A 19,315-nucleotide genomic window follows, 5' to 3' on the forward strand; every position below is an offset into this window, starting at 1 on the left:
GGGCTGGCCCGAGCAGGCCGTCTCCCTGCAAGACTAGGGAAGGGATTGTCCCCCAGCACTAGGCACTGGTGAGGCTGCACCTCAAACACTGTGTTGAGTTTTGGGCCCTTCCCTGGAAGAAAGACATTGAAGTGCTGGAACATGTCCAGAGAAGAGCAACGAAGCTGGTGAGAGCAACAAGGCTTAGGAGAAGCGGCTGAAGGAACTGGGGTTGTTTAGCCTGGAGAAAAGGAGGCTGAGGGGAGACCTTCTCGCACTCCACAACTACCTGAAAGGAGGTTGTAGCGAGGTGGATGGTGGTCTGTTCTCCCAAGTAATAGGCAACAATTCCTCCCAAGAGAGGAAACAACTTCAAGTTGCACCAGGGGAGGTTTAGCATGGATAGGAAGAAAAAATTCTTCACAGAAAGGGTTGTTAAGGACTGGAACAGGCTGCCCAGGGAAGTGGTTGAGTCACCATCCCTGGAGGTATTTAAAAAAGGGGTAGACATGGTGCCTAGCGACATGGTTTAGTGATGGTTTTGGGAGTGTTAGGTTAATGGTTGGACTCGATGATCTTAAAGGTCCTTTCCAACCTAGACAATTCTATGATTCTATGGTGGGTTCCCTCCTGGCAGGACAGGGGGGCAGGCCTGGCCCCACAGTGCGAGGTACTGTGGGCGCTGCTGGGCATGTGGCTTTGCCGAGGGTGGGAATGCTCCCAGTGGGCTCTGGGATCGCCCCCCTTCAACACCCGCCGGCGACTGAGGTGGCCGTTGGGGCCCGAGGCAAAATGGTGCCGCGCCTACACCCCGCTAAACCCCGTAGTCGGCCAGGAACTACAACTCCCGGCGTGCCCCGCGCCAAGCCGCCCTGCACCGGAAGCCGCCGGGGCGGGGAGCGGAACGGGCTGGCGGCGCGGCACGCTGGGACACGTAGTCCAGAGGCGGCCGCCGCCCCGGGCCGTGTGCCGCCAATTTGAAAAGTCCCGCGGTGACCGCGGCGGCTCTCGCGAGATCTCCGCCCCCCGCCCCGCCCCCCGCGCGGCGGGTGAGCGAGCGAGGTAGGTGCTGCGCGCCGGGGGGAGGGTGAGCAGCACGGCACGGCACGGCACGGCACGGCACGGCACGGCACGGAACCGAACGAGCCGGGGCGCGCGCGTGCGCGGCGGCAGAGGAAGCGAGCGCGGAACGGGGCGCGCCGAGTTGCGCAGGAACGTGCGTGCAGCGCGGCCGGCTGGGCGCGCGGGCCCGCGGCAGGTGGAGGCCGGTATAACCGCTGCGGGAGATGCCACCGCCCTCATCGGCACGTACTGGGGAAAAAAAAAACGGGCTGGGGCGAGCGGGCAGGAGGGAGTGGCGCCGGGAGGCGGTGGCGGAGGCGGAGACCCCCGCCCGCCTTCCTTCGCCCGTAGCAGCGGGTACCGGGTGCTCCGGAGGCGGCTAGGCCGCGGCGGGAGAGGCCGGGGGCGGCCGGCGGTTGCGGCCTGGGCGGCGCACATGGGAGGCGGCGGCGGTGGTGTAGGAGGTTCGGCGGCTGGGAGGCGGCCGTCAGAGGCTGGGAGGCGTGGGAGATGTGGCGGCTGCCGCCGGGAGCTTCGCCTCCTGCCCTGCCGCCCGCCGCCCGGCCGCGGAACGCCCCCGCCTCTCGCTCCTCCGGTCACTTTCTTGAAGGGTTTGTCTTGCCTTCTGATTTTTCCTTCCCCCCCCTCCCCCCTTTCGGTGTGGTTTTCCAGGAGGAGGCGGGAAATTTGCGATCTGCGTAGAGCGGGGATGGCGGGAAGAGGGCTGGGTTTAATGGGGAGAGCACAGCTTTACTGGAGCCCAGAGCGTTTTGGGGGGGGGGGGGGGGGATGTCTCTTGATTTTTGCCCGAGGCAGGCATCACGCAGCAAAGGTGCTGACTCAAACAAAAGTGCTTGATTTCTTTCTTAATAAACCGTGACTCCAGGTCTGGAGCTTCTGCGTGGTGTCAGTCTTTCAGGTCTAGAAATTGCTTCCTGATGATGTTCGGTAAAATCATGGGAAATTTAGGGATTTAATTCTGCTGGGAATGCTGTAACCCCTTTGGGGGGTATGGCTAACTGTGGTAGTTCAAGTGCCGCCTTAGGCCCATTGCTCTGGATGGTTGTATGAGTCTTGGCTGGCAGCTAGCACAGGCATTTGGGCACACAGTACTGTACCCTGTTCTGCTGAGAACAGCACCTCGTTCACCTACTGCATCAACTGGTTTTCTGGCATTGATTTGCCTGGGGTTTGCTTTTTTAAAAGAGTGATATGAACATAATCAGGCTTCTGTTAATCTCGCATCTTCTACCAAGTAAACTGTTGGATCCAGTTTTAGAGAACTAATGGTGACAAGCCTTTACTGGTGTGGTATTGCTTTATTCATGTGGCGGAGAGAACCCTTAAATTGACAGGAGAGAGTCACCATAAACCTGGGCCTGTTGCATGTGTTGCCAGTGGTTTTGCGGCTCAGCTTGTCAGGTTGCTCTTTGTAAAAGTATGTTTCAGAATGAGGTATTCAAACGCCGCCTGGACACAGTCCTGGGCAGCCCGCTGCAGGTGACCCTGCTGGAGCAGCGGGGCTGGACCAGATGACCTCCAGTGATTCTGGAAGACCTTTTTCAATGTGATTCTGGAATTTGTGCTGAGTTTTTCTTTCATTTCTTCTTCTTTGGCTTCTTCCCACTCTTTGTCCTGTTTCCTTAGAAAATGTGATCTGAGTAGTGTCACACAATGTTGTCCCTTCTCTGATCACCAAGTAACGCTTTTCTGAAATCACTTTACCTTCCACTTTTGGCTGAAGGAAGGAACAATGCCTGTCAGCTGTGGCCTTTCTCAGTGAGATAGGGGGTTTCTCCGTGCAAGAGGGAGTTCTAAGTTGACCAACTGTGTCGTGGGTGATGTCCTTTCTAAAAGCAAAGGGGTTTTTAGCTCTCCCTGCAAACTGAGTGTGGTGTTCACCCATGTCTGAGCTAGCATACCAGCTTACTGCCACAAAATGCACATGGACGAATTCTCTCTCCTTCTTCCCAGTGTGTTGTCCTGCCCCCTTCCTTGTGCCGCCTTTTACACTTGCTAGTTCTCTCTGCAAGCCAGTTGAACTCTCTAACCTGGTGGAACACTGTCTACTTTTCTGGGTTATTTTCCTGTCTTCTTAGGGAGGTAAGTTGGCTCATAAAGTGCTCTAAGAAGTGTTCAAGGCAGTGCAAGGTAAGCTCACAGGAGTACAGTAGTAGAAGAAAGGGGCAGATGGAGAGATGGGAGGCAGCAGCAAGGCCTCCCTTTTGGTGGCAGTGAAGTCAACATGTTTTGGGAAATCATCTCTTCAGCTGTGACTGGCCATAATTTTAGTTTTTTCTTGAGTAAGCCCGTAGCATTGTTGGCCTTTGAAACCGATTTTCATGTACTACCGTCAGTCAAAACTGACATCCCAGAACTCTCACTTGGCTGTGTGTGATTCTGCTTGAATGCATAATTTCTCTCTTTTCCCCTTTTTTTTTTTTCTTGGCACTTTTTAATCCAAAAATCTATCCTCAGTCTGTGACTTTTGGCATATTCCTTTCTTTGGAAATAGTTCATGATGTTTGGAAGTCATAAGTACCTAGGGTGAGGAAGAAGGGTAATTTTAGTAACTTGCACACAGATCACTTCGGTATAGGATACAACTGGGAGGTTGGATTCTGGTTTACTCTTGAACAGGGAATAAGCCTGTGGCGTTTTACAGTAATCTGATTTCTAACAGACAGAAATAGGGATGTGATTGTAGTCCTTGTTTTCAAAGAGAGCAGAAATGCAGTTAGTGTTGTATATATCTCTTAAAGGACACGCTTCATGCCTTTAACCTAGCTCTATCTAACTGTTTTCCCACTGTTTTGATTTCCCAGTAATCCTTGGTTTAACTTAGTAGAATGATGGGAGTAAAACATAGAATCTTAGAATGGTTTAGGTTGGAAGGGACCTTACAGATCATCTAGTTCCAACCCCCCTGCCATGGGCAGGGGACACCTCCCACTAGACCAGGTTGCTCAAAGCCCCATCCAGCCTGGCCTTGAACGCCTCCAGGGATGGGACCTCACACCTCCCTGGGCAATTTGATCCAGTGCCTCACTAGCCTCAGAGTAAAAAATTTTTCCCAATATCTATTCTAAATATTTCCTCTTCCAGTTTGTAGCTGTTACCCCTCGTTTTATCATTACCCCTTGTCCTAATAACCAGATCACTATATATAGTTCATAATTTATTATGGATTTTATCTTCCTAGTTCCATATCGCCAAGCCAGATGTCTAGAAAAAAAATGTTTAAAATGCCCCATTGCCTTACTAGAGGGAACCTGGGCATGCCTGATGCACTAGCATTTTCACATGCTTTTATACGTGGTTAATAACTGCAGCATGATTAAATTTAAAGTTACATGAATGGTCCGGGTGTACTCTTGGCCTGTCCAGGTAGGCAGTGGCAAAGGCAGGGTGACTCATGGAGAGCATGCAGTTGAGAAGTTTTCTTGAATGCTATTACCTGTCCTGCTGAAAGATACTTGTTCAGTCTTTTTCTTAAAACTATCTTGCTACTAGTAGACTATATTATGTTAGTAATCATGAAGTACTTGCCACACAGACTTGTTTTTCAGAAATCTCCGTGCTTATTTACAAAAAAGATTTATTTTTTTTTAATTCACGACAATCATATATGCTCTTTTTGGAATTTTGTGCTGTTTTCTATAATTCCCTAACAGATGTTGTCATAGTCGGTGTTCTCCCTTAAAGGTGGATTGACCAACTGAATATTTTAAAATAGGCTACTTAGGCAGGGAGGGGTTGATTATTCAACATTTTCATTAATGATCTGGATGATGGGGCAGAGTGTGCCCTCAGCAAGCTGGCAGATGATACAAAACTGTGAGGAGTGGCTGATGTGCCAGTGGGTTGTGCTGCCATTCAGAGGGTATGTGGCGGCCTGGAGAAATGGGCTGACAGGGACTTCATGTTGTTTAGCAAGGGGAAGTGCAAAGTCCTGCACCTGGAGAAGAATGACCCCATTACCAGTATGTGCTTGGGGCTGCCCATCTGGAGAGCAGCTTGGCAGAAAAGGCCCTAGGTGTCCTGGTGGACACCAAGTTGACCATGAGCCAGCAATGTGCCCTTGTGGCAAAGGTGGCTGACGGTAGCCTGAGCTGCATGAGGAGGAGGAGCATTGCCAGCAGGTCAGGGGAAGTGATCCTTTCTCTAATTGGCAGTGGTGGGGTCACACCTGAAGTGCTATGTCCAAGTCTGAGCTCTTCAGTCTCATAAGAGAGAGACAGAGGTACTGGAGAGTGCAGCGAAGGGCCACAATGATGGTTAGAGGGGGCTGGAGCATCTTTCCTGTGATGAAAGGTTGAGAGAGCTGGGACTGCTCAGCCTGGCTGAAGAGAAGGCTCAGAGGGGATCTCACCAATGCATATAAGTACCCGAAGGAAGGGGGTAAAGAAAACAGAGCCAAGTACTTTCCAGTGGTGGCTGGTGATAGGACCAGAGGCAATGGGCACAAACTGAAACATTTAAAAGATGCTCTTCACCATCCCAGTATATCTGTATTAGCATTTGGTATTAGGGGTTACTCATAAAACATATCCATTAAATCATTACAATCAAAGCAAGCCAGAATGGTGGTCAAATTGTGGGGCTTTTTACTCTCTGGAGCCCCTGGATGCAGTGCGAAAGTTGATCCCGCTGTCACTTTGAAATGATGACAAGTACCAAAAAGTAAATGCAACAAAACTACCGCTAATAAGTTGTCCCACTTGGAAGTTGATCTGGATTAGTTGTGCATGCTGGCAGAGCAGTCAGCCTGGCTGGCTGCACCAGTATCCTGCAATACTGGCTTTGCTGTTGGCGACATTTTTTTCAAAATGTTCATTTATGCTTAGTGCAGATGTTACTTATGCTGACGTACACCTCCTGTATTTCATGTGCTTGTTGTTTTCATACTGGCAGGTATTTTCAAATAGAGTGCTTGTGACTTGAAATATAGTAGATTCCAATCCCCAGGCTTTAGAGCGTATTTTTCCTCCGGAGATCTACAATTCATATAAACTGTATTTATTTATAAACATTTCCATTTAATAACTTGGTGTTGCTCCCAGAGTCTTGTCTTCAAAACTAGCTGTAACCTCCTGTGCTGTAAGGAAAATAGGTTACTAGTGCACACTGGAAGAAACAATCATAAAACTTTATGTCCAGGAGAACATGTATGGTACAGTTAATGCAATAGGCTTTGTGTTCACACTCAAGTGGCTGGCTGTGCTGGTTTGTAGCATAGGGTAAGGATTCTGCTTGATGCCTGAGTTGGTCAGAATGTGTAACACCCACGAATAGTGAACCATGTATAATATCTTTTTTTTGAGATTTCATGAAGAAAGCAGTGCTATCTGAATGAGATAATTAAATCTATCCTGTCTTCTGCAGGCTTTTTCAATAACCCAGCAAACTTGCAAAATGTAGTTGCTTAAAGTAGTTTACATTTCTGTACGTATGGAATATCTCTTATTTAGCCTCTTATTAAATCTTGTAAATCACTTCAGCTTTTAATTATTTCCACCAAAATAAAAAAATCGATCTTGACATGCTGCAACCTCAGTTCTTTGTAGAGCACCTACAGAAGTGTGGAAGCTGTCTGGACAGCCAAGAAATTTTTGTAAAATACTGCAGATATGTGATAAGGACAGGCAGTAGGAAGGAAGGGATTGGAACAAGGAATTATAGGATTTAAGTACAGAAAAAAAATAAGGGTTTTGAAGTGCTGTCTTAAGTTTACACTATAAGTGTATGGAAAACTACTTTCTATTTGATGAGCTATGAAAGTTTGTATTGCTTGTAATGTGAGAAAGTCAAGGATACGCTTTCTGGCAGAATTCAGGTGTGAAGGTAGTTAAGAAATTAGTATTCCTTAACGTTCAAAATAAACATGCCAAAAGTGAACAAGACATAAATGATGCGTGAAATCTACTAGAAGACAATTGACGGTAAGTAATAAAGTATAGAATCAAGGGAAAGCAGAAATGGAAACTTGTATCTGTTACTGAGAAGCTTTTTAAAATAGGATATTTCTCAGATCCCATCTAACTAACCTGTGTGAGTAACCTTGAACTCAGTGTATTGGGTTTTCTCCTGTTACTTATCTTGTCAGTACCTCTGTGTCGCTTTTTGTTGGGGATCTCACAGGCATCAGAAAAGCAAAGGATTCTCCTTTTTCTCTGCTGTGGGAGTGAAAACTGTCCTGAGTGCCCCTTTTTAAGGAAAAGAGATACAGGTGATGCCTAGGAGATTTTTCACTGCATACTGATGAAACTTGTGTTAATCTCAAGAATATTTATGGCTGACATGAGTCCGGTTTTGCAATGTTTTCTTTGTTTACAGTGAAGAATGCGAGACCTAACAGCTCAGGTAACGAGCAGTCTGCTGCAGTTTCCAGAGGTGACTCTTGAGGCAGTTGAGGAAGAGGAGAGAAGCCGCAATTCTGTGGTGTGCGGGAAGTTTTCTAGAGGTGAGCATTTTCCTTTAAATTTGGACTTGGTGTAAAGTTTTTATTGCCTGGAGGTCACCGGAAGCACCGGGTCATAGTATCAACTGTGCCAGGTTGGTGCTGTTAAGGTGCATCAGGTTTAGCGAGAACAAAAAGGATGCTTCACCGATTAAAAATGCTAAGAGTAGAACATCGGTATAGTTAAACTTTGAAGTTACAACAACCTGCACCAATCTTGCGCTATTAAAAAAGTTTACTTAAATATGCTGAGTCAGTGAGCCCTCCTCAATTTTTAATTAAATAAAAAAGCAGTTTTCAAAAAGCAATTAGTGGTGTTTTGGGCGGTATTTATTTGCATCAGCTCAAGCTCCGTGACCTTTGTAACATCACGTGCAGAAATAGTTCTTCTAGGGTGTTACAGAGTTACCCGCCCGCTTTTTCTTTTCTAGTCTGAATAAAAACAGAAGGAAGAGGATAACACTGTTAAGCACTGCAGCCATATTTCCAAAGTATCTACTAGGATGCAGATGAGTAGCCAGGGAGAGTTGCTGAAAGCGGCTAAGCAGATTAGGTGGTGGACTTAGTAGGTGATCTGAAAGCAGAGCCGGGTGCCTGTCTGGATGTCTAGGCTTCTGTTAAGACCAGGTGGAATCTATGTACCTGACTGTAAACGCAGTAATTGAGGTGACACTTCCTTGGAGCTTGAAGTAGTTCAGTGAAACAAAATGGGTTGAATTCTTCGTGTGACCAGCACGTGTAAAAGTTTACATTTACTCATGCGGTGCCCGTTTTAAGAGAACGTCTTGTTGAGGTCCAAATCCCCACCCAAAGTAGGCCTGTGTCAAGGACAAATAATCAACTAGAAATGAATTGGCTTAGATTTGTTATGTGGGAAGCCCGTCTTAAGACTTTCATTCCCATATGCGTTTAGATGATTTCTAGCAAAACCAAGCCGAATGTGGTCTAAAGACTCTAGGTCAAGATACTGTAATCTTTATCCCAAACAATCCAGATTCTTCAGTGCAGGAATGACAGGTAGAAATGCAAAAGAACAAGGCTGTTAATTTTAAGAGGTATCACTCGAGGATTTCAGTGGGTGATTTAAGGAATTGACCAGAACGAGGTAAGTTGGTCTTCCTCTGTTAGGTTCTTTTACTGAAGGAAGGGGGCAGTGACTGTGATTTTTCAGTTGTTTTCAGTCTTCTCTTGGACATTTGCTTTAGCCAACTTTCTTTTCTCTTCCAGGGAGGAATGGCCTAGCGTGGTTGGCGCGTGGTCCTCAGCTTGAGGTAGTGAACTCTGTGACAGCAGAGCGGCTCTCTGCGTACCGTTTCAGTGGCGTAAACGAACAGCCTCCCACTGTTCGTGTGGTGAAGGAGTTTTCCTGGCAGAAGAGAACTGGACTACTGGTTGGGTTGGAAGATGCAGAGGGAAGCGTTCTCTGTCTGTACGACCTAGGAATATCACGAGTGGTTAAATCAGTTGTTCTTCCTGGCAGGGTACGTACTTTTTAGTTGGAGAAGCGAAGCTTTGATGTTGTTAGGTGCTGCATGCCCCTGTCTCAGGACAAGCTTTGGAGCATCCCTTTGTAGGAGGTATTTTCTGTCTAGAGCAGTAACATACTGTCACTTGAGAGTATCCAGTCAAGGAGCCTTGAGGTAAAATCTTGGGCACAACGGTACTGTTACCTTTTGAGTTTACAGAGAGTAAACCAAGTTTTCTAGTTTTATTGTAGAGCACATAGTTACCTGCTTCTCCACTTCCACAAAAGGGCATTGAAAAATACCTTTTTTTGGCACAAGTGAAAAAAAGAATCACTACCCTTTAACAGGTCTGTAACAGACATTTCTGAAATGCTTTTTTCTGTCAGAATGAAATTTCTGTCAGAAATTCTGTCTTTCAAAGACCTCGGTCTTCCATAGTTGTACTGTAAATGACTTGGACGCTTTCCCATGAATCTCAGCCTAGCAAGCAGGTGACTTTAGAGCAGAACACATTTTTCTGTTGCCTGAGGAGAGGAAAAAAGAGCCTTTAGTGAGTTACCTGACAAATTGTTAAAAGATCGACTTTGATCCTGCAGGCCTTGAATCTCTGCTCTCTGACTGTTGTGTTTGTGTAGACGGGATACACTGGTGTAATGTTACTGATTTTTTTCTGTCTTCTATAACCCATGAACACGAATGATGCCACGTCCCCTACTCTCATTATCTTAACATAAACGAGAATCAGCGTAAGTTACTAGGACATCAAGATTTGCTGTATTTTTATCCTCTTAGAATCTGTAGCAAATAAATACATACTTATTGCCCAGGGTTCCATAATGTGATCTGGTTTGACTTGCTATAATAAGGTGGAATTTTGTTTGTTTGTCATGCTACAGTGTGCTTACTCATCTCAAGCATCTGTATTGTGGTACTTTCTAAAGCCAGGAGTTGGGTTGGTGCTCCACTGTGTTAGTCTGCCTACCATCTGGGTAAATCTGAGAGTTGTAGCTGGAAAGACAAGTTGTGTGCTGACATAGGCGTATAATCAATAAGTAAATTATGTTTGTGAAAAAGGACATCATAGCTTTATTAAGTTGTATTTCTTAAATCTAAGCAAGCTGGGAAGAGGAACAGGAAAGGGTAAGAAGGAACATGTCACGTATCGAATCTGTGTCTACAGAAGTGATTTGAAACCAAATATAGTTATAAGTCTCAGTTGTATCAGGGAGTCTTTCCATACCATAAAAAAAAGTGGTTCAGGAGAAAAGATGACAAAGCCTTGTGGGGAAAAGTTGGCTGTTGTGTGATGACGGTTGTGAATTTGGGAATAAAGCCAAAGCTTACCTGAATTTCTGCTCTTATGGCCTGAATGCTCTTGATTACAAGCATGTCTGGTCTGTTGCTTTCATTTTGCTTCCTCTCGTTTTGCTGTGAGATTAGTTAGGTGAGCACAGGCAGGACACGGGTGTTGCTGGTTGGACTGTTGACTTGTAAGTTGTGAGTGGGAGCAAGAGTGAGCAAAACCAAGTAGGTAAAACTTCTGTGGACAACAAAGTGTCCAGGTTAACACCAACTTCAAGTAACTCTGCACCGCGGTGTCAAGCCATGAGTGTATTAATACAAGGTATTTCTAGTGACTGTATGACTGTCTTTTAGTGGAAGAGTAAGTGTGTAGTCACTCAGAGAGAAAAGGAATGAGTTGAAAAAACAGAGCTTACAAGCTTAGAAAGAATTTTGGCTTTTTTTTTTTTTTTTTTTTTTGTTGTTGTCGTGGGAGCATGTCTTTTTAACCTCTGGATGATACACGTGTGAAACGCAGCAGAAAACGGAAAACGTCTTGTTGGAATTGGCTTCTAGTAAAAGCAACTCTGAATTAAAAACATTAATTCTGTTAAATGGGTTTATAATGGTTGTATGTTTCAGAACTATGGAATGGTAATTTCCCAAGTTTGTATGAGGTGGAGGGGTAGCATGTGGATTCCGTGAGCTGAGAGAAGTTTTCTGAGTTCATTCCCAGAATGAGTCGACATTAGTCTAGGAGCATATGAAAAGCCCGTGCAGAGCGCAGTGGAAAACTAGGCACTTTGAGGAGCTTCTAGGTGGTAAATGGAAGTGTTAAAATCGGGAAACGTTTTTGGAAGACTGTATGTACAAATGGAAAAGATTAATTTGGAGCCAGTTGAACGACGAAAACAGTCTTAGAAGAGAAAGAAGTTGGAAGCAACACTTGAACTTTGGCTAATTGTGCAGCAAGATATGTAGAGTATTTCTGCTTCCCTCATAACAGTCATCAAGACTTGGAGCAGCAAGAATTGGGATAATCAAAACGCTTGCGATAGTCCTTCGAGTAGGAGAGAAGACTGGAAATTTGATTTGATTTAGAGGGAATCTGAAATGGGAAATGACAGTGGTCTGAATTGCTGTAGGTACTTCTAAGATTAGAATTCTTGTGAGCAAGATGAAAGGTAAATTGTGGAGTAGGTTGCCAGGCAGAGCAGTGGCAACAAGTGCTTGATAGGGGAGAGGAGAAACCTTTGGGGCTTTGGGGTTTGGTTATTTTTCCCCACCTCTGGGGGTAAAAATAAAAGATAAAAAATGGACTGCCTTGTGAAGTTCACTTCTTTGTTTTATTTTCCTATAACACTTTGTTGTTGATGTAAAGCTTCCTGTTTGCATTGCGTTGCATTTTGTGAGAGGGCTAAACTATAGCCTATGTCCTTTTGTTGTATAGCTTCAGTGCAGGAGTCTTCATGTGCTTGTGCTCTGCTCTGGCAGTCAGTATTGTTCTGGGACGTGTTACAACACGTGCTGAAAGGTCTGTCTTCACCTTGTAATACAGTTGCATGCAGACTGCTTGGCATGTTAAAGGGCAGTGTGCACTTTTTCCTTACTTGGAGTTTGCTTTTTATCTAAGAAGCTGCTGTTCTTTGTGCTGTTGTTTTAGGCTGGATTTTAAAATTTTTGCTTAACGTTCATGAAAGTGCTGGTGTTCATTTAATTTTTTTTTTCCTTTATCTGGCCGTTGTTTTTATTCTAATTGAGGAGTAGTGTAAATGTTACTAAGCTAGTCTCTCTCTTCATTACCTTTTAAAAATGTTTCATTCCCATGGAAATGGTGTGCCTCCCATGCAACGTGGCTGCTGCCTCAACTGACTTAAAGCCATGATTTATCCTAATACCTGTTGGCAAAGAAAGCGTAGATTGTATCACAGCGCTGACAGTCTGTAAGCAGTGGGAGAACTAGATTTAGTTTTGTCTTGCTTAAGTCCCTTGAATATGACAAAGTTTCTTGCATGTTACTGATTTTCTTAGCGTTAACTAATTCTAAGTAGGAAATGGAAATTGGTAAGCTGTAATAATAGAATGTAGCATTTCAATTGAAGTTAATTCAGTGAAGTAGCTGTAGGAAATCTAGCAAAGGGAAGGCAATAACAGATTTTTTTACAGGGCTTTTTTCTTTTTCTTGTTCCTTGATAGGATTGGAAACAATGCTTTGTTTTTTAAGTCTTATGCTCCCGTATTTACTTTCTTGTTTGTGATGTGCTAGTTCTGGCTTCCCTTTTGAATGATTTCGACTTAGGTTGTCAAACAGCTGAAATATTAACTTGTAGTTTTCCTGTAGGTAACTGCTATAGAGCCCATTACGAGTCACGGAGGAGCCAGTGTGAGCACTCAGCACCTTCATCAGAGTCTGCGATGGCTCTTTGGAGTGGCAGCAGTGGCTACAGATGTTGGTCATCTACTTCTGGTTGACCTTTGTTTGGATGATTTGTCTTGCAGTCAGAATGAAATTGAAGCATCGGGTAAGTTTGTGTTTTTTAAATATGAATTTAAATATAAGAAAATGTGTCTCTTTTAAAGAAACAGTATGCATCCCACTTTGAAGATACCAATGTGCAGACATTGGTGACTACTGACTGCAGGTGACGGTTTGCCATCGTATAATCCTGAACTGATTAAAACCGGGCATGTCTGATTACTCCTAGTGTTATAAATGCCCCTCTCCCACCAAGATCCCTGTGTCACTATGATTCTTGCCAGTGAGGTGTGGGAGTTTTACCATCTGAGTCGGTGCAGCTGCCTGGTAGGAAGTTGTGTTGGAGGTGCCCTATTTCTTGGGAACGTTCTTTGGCTCGTCTTAATTGACTTGGGGCAAATTGTAGGCTTGTTTTCTAAAATAAATCCCACTCATCAAAACCCCTGCGTTTGGATGAATGAAATCCCTGATTGGTGTATTCAGATTGCATCCAGTTTTGGCTATTACAACAGTGGCTTCAGGAGTTGGTGTCATTTCAAACAGCTTCATCGTGAGGCTCAAACTCCTGATGTACGGAGTCCAAGAGGAATTTGTCTATGAAGATTATGCTTTTACTTTGTTTTCACATATGAGTGAGAATCTGTGTCCGATCAGAGAGTTCTTATGTTCTTTGAAGACGTACAAAATGGAAATGGCAAAAAGTGTTGTGTTGCATAAATTGGTATTTTACCTGGGACGGTAGAATTAGATTATGGGTTTTGTCACGTCAGCGTATAAACTGCACGCTAAATGGCATAACGCATTCATTTATTGCACGGTTTTGTGTGTGTAGATCTAGAAGTTGTCACCAGAATTCCTGCTGAAGTCCCACAAAGAAGAGAAACTGTGACCAGAGAAGGGAGACATCTCTGTTTTCAATTCCAAAATCCTTCCGGAACAGCAGTGTCAACCCTGTGCTACATAAGCAGAAGCAATCAGCTCGTTGTGGGTTTTTCAGATGGCTACCTGTCACTGTGGAACATGAAAACTTTGAAGAGGGAGTAAGTAGGCCTTTACGCTTGGCCACAGCTGGAGGGGCAGCGGTCTCCATTTTTTGCGTAAGGAAGTATGTGAATTCGAAGAGAACTTTTTCAGGGACTGAACCCAGTATGAATACAATCTTGGAATGTGTAGAAATCCTCTTCTGCAATACCTTTTAAGTCATACCTGCATTAAGTGGATGGCCTTCTCCTCAGTGCACTGGGATTGTTTTCCTTATTGTGCCTGTGGATTGAGGAATTGTGGAAAGCATGCTTCTTTGGGTTACGTCAAGCAGTTGGGATGCGATAGAGCCGATTTCTATCAGACAGTCTGTTCTACCAGTAGTATTCAGTGAAACCGCTGTTTCACTGTGTGTGTATTTTGATGAAACTGATTTGAGGCACTATTTTTCAGATCCAGTAACTGCACCTAGGGCATCTTTGAAAGGCTGAAGTATGCTAACGGTGTGATTTTGGTGATGCTAGTCTTTAAAATGTGCAGGAGGAAACTAGTGAGAGATGAAAAATCAGTAGCTGATCTGTGCCTGAAAATATATTCTTTCCTACATGTCAGCTTTGGCTGAAATCAGAGATTGACCCATTCCAAGGCAACGCTGCACGTGAATGAAAGTTTGCTTGCAACACTTGGCAGTGAGAATAAGGGACGTGTAAATTTATAAGTAAGAAAAATTAAGAGGTGATTTAAGATCTGCCAAAGAGCAATCTCACTTGAAATATTTGACCAGCTTCAGACAGGGATTCACTTCAGCATGTCTGCAGCGACTCACCAGAAGCTGTTGGACGCATAGCCAGTGGAGGAATAATTAGGCGACAAGAATGGACTGTGAAGGTACCAATAAGATTCACAAGTCTGGAAGGAAAAATGCTTTGCGTAGTCCACAAAATGAGAAACTACTTGTGTTTGGCACTGTTTTAAATTTGTTCAGAAGATACGCTGCATTTGAAATTCAATATTGAAGTAGGCTACAACAGTAGGAACAATCTTTTGCTTGGCTGCTGAAGTAATCCTTTATGACGTTCCTCCTCCTGAGGCAGAGGAGGACATAAACCCAGGGTATCGCGTTTGCTGGACAGGAGTTTCCTCACCTCTTGACTGTTGCATAAACAGTAGTCTCTTCCTTGACTCACTTGTTTGAGATGGAAGTATGACCTTCTCTACTTTGAGGATAAGCACGTAAGGTCTTCTTTTCATGGAAGATGCTTCTACCCTTCTACAAACAGTTAGGGCCAGTAGGCTCACCTTTTTTGTTTTCTTTTTCCTTTTCTTTTTCTTTTCTTTTTTTTTTTTTTTTAACGTTGTAGGCACCACTCTCAGCTTGAAGGAGGAAGGATTCCTGTCTATGCTGTCACTTTTCAAGAGCCTGAGAATGATCCTCGCAATTGTTGCTACTTGTGGGCTGTTCAGTCTACACAGGAAAGGTGAATAAACACTTACTGTGAGCCACTGGGTTTTATTTGTTTTAATATGTTTGTTGGCATACAGTCGATCCAGGTATATTTGTTTTGTTTCGTGAGCTATGCAGAAGATTCTGTCAGGTACGGAAGGTTTTAAGCTTACAATGCAATTTTTACGGGCTTCACAGAGATGTGAAGAGGGACCTGGTAGTTCCCGCCTTCTGAAAGAAGGCAAAGCAACTGTGGCTGTATTTTTGTGCTTGCATTCTTAAATGATTTCCTTTTGTTTCTTGCGGACTGCTTCACGATCTGTTTGATGTTCCCACCATGGTATTAAAATTCCATTAAAAGTAGTTGAGGCTGCAGATCTAGAAGACTAAAGGTGCCGATACAACAGCCTGCCGCCCCTAAGCCTGCCGCCCCTAAAGGAGGGCGGTGACAGTACTGGCGATTGCCTTGTGCCAGCTTCAGCAGTCGTGAGCCAGTTCAGCTCACCTGGCAGGGAAGGATTCAGCAGAGAAGTCTATGGTTTCCTGCTGGACGACTGCATCAGATCTGAATGTGGGAGGGTGCAGTGGGTGCAGGAGAGGGACTGGAACTTTGGTGGTAAGGGAAGGGGGGGAGGGGAGCTATTCCATCAGCTCAGCCGTTCCGAGAGCGGCAGTCTTTTTAAGTTTGACTTTAAAGCAGTTTTGATTGAGACCTCTTTGCTGTGAAGAAGTCTATCCAACAATTTTTAGTCCATGCAACATATTAAAGCTTTCAAAATGTATGGTTAGCATTTGCCCTTGAAGCTTTTAGTGTCAAAATGTCCTCCTTTGTTTTAGTGGCTAAATGTGGCCAGTTACCTTGTTTTGGGAAGCGGTGTTTTTCTTTTCAGCAAGAGCGTGCTATTAAGAAAACGTCAGTCTAGAACTAATGAAATGATTATAAGGATTATAAAGCATCTTTGTAATCAAATTTCCTCATTGATATCTTTTTCAGTGAAGGTGATGTGGTGAGTTTACATCTGTTGCAGTTAGCATTTGGTGACAGAAAGCGCTTGGCATCAGGACAAGTCATGTATGAGGTAAGACGTGCACGCGTGTGAAAAGAAGAGTTATTTTCTCTGGGTGAGCATCAGTTGAGTTCGCAGGGGCAATATTTACCATCAAAATTCAGGGCGTGTAGGAAGAAAAGAGAGGGCCTTGAATAGCTTTGTTGAACCAATCTGCAGACTTGAATAAGCTTCCGTCTGTCTCCCTTTCTCCAGAGACGGTCATATATACCTGTTTATTCTTTGCTGATCTTTGGGATTAGTTTCTTGGATTTCTTTTGAGCCCTGTCAGCTGGACTTCAAATGAAATGTACCTACAGTGTCTCTTAGGTATTGATGATCCTGAAACTTAGTAGCTGTAAAGATAACTTGTTCCTCTTTTTGGCTGGGTTACCTATTGAATCTACTCTCAAAGCCAGCAAAATAGATAAATACAGTAAGCAGTGGTATGACTTGTTCAGAAGAGAATACAGAAATGTACAATCTGGCTCCAAAGGTGGTGCGTTTAAAATACAGGTGAGGTATCATTATATTTCTGGTATGTAACAGATACAGGGCACATCTGTAGAATGTAGAATTCTATTCGGTAGCATGCTCGGAAGTCTTCCAAAACCTTTTTGAGGGGAAAGTAATCTTAATTCAGAGCAAGTCTTTCCTCCTATTTTGATCCTTTGTCTTGCATAGTCTCAGTAGTTACAGAATGAAATAGGGGTTACTCTTGTATCATGGTACTCTGTTTTTTATAGGGACTGTGCATTTTGATGTCTTTGAGTTTATATTTTGAGCTTTTTCCTTATATATTGGTTAGATCCTTCCTCATTTGTAACCATTTCTTTTGAATAGAGAACGGTTAGGTGTTTGGAAAAAGTGGTATTTCTTTAAAATTTCTTTAAAATCTGTCATGGTAACAGAGGGTAAAGATCTTCAAGTGATTCATCATTTTCTAAATATGGATGTCATATCTTTATCTTTGATGTGCAGGTTTTTTGTGACATAAATATACAGTGCTCTAGAGGAACAGAGCACCCTGATTGGGTTTTTTAATTTTGAAAGGGCTTTTATTTGAGTTTGCTGCTGCATCTCTTGTAATGCTCTAAGGACTTTGGTAGGTTGACAGGAGAAAGTTTCTTTAATCTTTCTCCTGTTTCACTTTTGAACTCGTGCTTTGTTTTATCCTCTTTCAAAAGTTATTTTTAGCTACAGTCTTAGCAGTGGCAAAGACAGGACCTTGTACCATGTACTTTTTTGAAAAAAAAAAAAAAAAAAAAAAAAAAAAAAGTTGATTATATCCATTTCTCTCGTGGCTACCTTGTTCTTTCTCAACACTGTAATGTTAAAATGCGGGACCTTTAACTCTCCAACAATTCTTTGTTGTGGTCATCTTATTTTTCTGAAGAAGATGTGACGAGTGTCAGGTTTTACCTCAGAGGGTTGAAATGTCTCAGCAGGCTTTAAAAATGGGTCTACTAGAAATTCCAGTTGACACTCCTTAAAAAAAAAAAAAGTACACGAAGTGATTAAATTATGTTGTTCTGTTTGTGACCTCTGAAAGCTGTGGTGAGGTTAATGTAAGACTTTTAAGCCTATATGGACTATGCAGCCAGTAACACATTCACAGCCGTGTAAGAGCTGTCAGGCACCAGTCTCTGTACCTGAGATATTTTATTCCCCTGATGTTTCTGTTTGCCTGTGATGAGTGTTGCGGAAGTTTGAAACAGGAACCAATCTTACAAGGCAGTTGAAGAGAGAACTAAGTGTCTGGACCATCTGGCAAGAAAACACAGGTTCTTCATCTAGCTGCCAGATGAGCGACTTAAACATGTAGCTTGATAGCAAGACCTGATAACACCTACTGCCAAAAAAAAACCAAACCCAAAACAACTTCCAGACCCAAAAGAAACCTCCAAAGGTGCATTAGGCCGGGATCTGTACTCTACAGTGGATACTTTTAGTCTCAGAACACTTCTTTGTAGTCATAGATTGGTCAGTACTACATGACTCTCTGTCTATATGGCTGTCTCAGACAAGTTTGTTCTCCATCTTCAGTGGCAGAGAATTTAAGAGTTGCTGTCATTTGCCAAACAAGTTTGAGTAAACAAGGAGGAATCTACTGTTGATCCTTGTTCATTGAACAGAGTTGATAAGAACTTGAAAGACTTGTGTGCTACAGAAGTGCTTTTTGTTCCAGGAATCAGACTAATGGCTATGAAGCAGTGCATATTTGACTTGATATCATGGTAAAAACTCACAAATAGGACTTTTGGAACATGTGGCACTGTGTTTCTATGAATGTGTGTCAAACTTGTGTCTCCATTGCCTTCAAGGACGGTTTAAGTCTGCTCAAGTAATTAAACAAAGGTACATTTAAGTTAGCTTCCAAAGACCTTTTTTATACCATTTCAGCAGTTGCCAAATCTAATGCATCAATCATGGTCATGGAGTACATCTTTACCTTTGTCTTACACAGTGCTTGTGGATGGTCAGAGTGTACAGTCTCTACCTTCATATTGGAGTCTGACCAGTGCATCTCATTTGAAAACTGTCTTCATATTTTACTGGTCGATAAAATGATTACTTAATATTTCCATACAGTGGAGTTTCTTAGATTTATTTCACCCAGTGTGGAAAGTTTAAAATACACTGCTTTGCTTCAAAAGCTTTTTTTCTTTCTAGTAATGAAAGACTTATTTTTTTACTATTGTTATTATTTTAAGGCAGCCTTGATATTTATTTGGAGCACTTCATGGAACCATTAAGAAAAAGTTTGTCCCTTCTCAGGTTAGGTGAATTAGATTTATCATAGATCATATGGATATGTTTTCTTTCATGCCAGTTTATTTTGGAGCTCTGAAGGTTGAAGGAACTTTCAATGCTTAGAATGCGGTAGAGTGTGGTATGATCCCTTTCTGGGTTGTCTTTTGTTTGGTAGTGGGTTTGGTTTGGGTTTTTTTTTTTGTTTTGTGGTGTGGTGGTTTTTCTTGTTGTTGTTTTGGCGTTTGTTTTTTTTTTAAGTTGCAGAGCTGCTATTTGTCCACAGTATGCCCAGTCTTGCACCATACAGCAGACAGTTTGAACCAATGTTGTGTTTGGAAAGACAGTATTTTAGTTAATGCTTACTTA

General features: G+C 43.4%; 1 protein-coding gene across 1 annotated transcript in view; it reads left to right on the plus strand.

The window, feature by feature from the left end:
* The first annotated feature begins 1,025 nt into the window (after positions 1-1,025).
* LOC309669888 (protein ELYS-like) overlaps positions 1,026-19,315 on the plus strand; it is a 46,145-nt gene continuing 27,855 nt past the window's right edge. The window contains exons 1-7 of the mRNA XM_082480684.1: positions 1,026-1,041; positions 7,378-7,504; positions 8,729-8,982; positions 12,590-12,770; positions 13,557-13,764; positions 15,067-15,183; positions 16,144-16,228. Coding sequence (XP_082336810.1) covers positions 7,384-7,504; positions 8,729-8,982; positions 12,590-12,770; positions 13,557-13,764; positions 15,067-15,183; positions 16,144-16,228 — 966 coding nt within the window. The 5' untranslated portion in view covers positions 1,026-1,041; positions 7,378-7,383. The remainder of the gene's footprint in view (positions 1,042-7,377; positions 7,505-8,728; positions 8,983-12,589; positions 12,771-13,556; positions 13,765-15,066; positions 15,184-16,143; positions 16,229-19,315) is intronic.

Source organism: Vanellus vanellus (assembly GCF_965231255.1).
Source record: "Vanellus vanellus genome assembly, chromosome: 3".
In the NCBI taxonomy this organism is placed as follows: Eukaryota; Metazoa; Chordata; class Aves; order Charadriiformes; family Charadriidae; genus Vanellus; species Vanellus vanellus.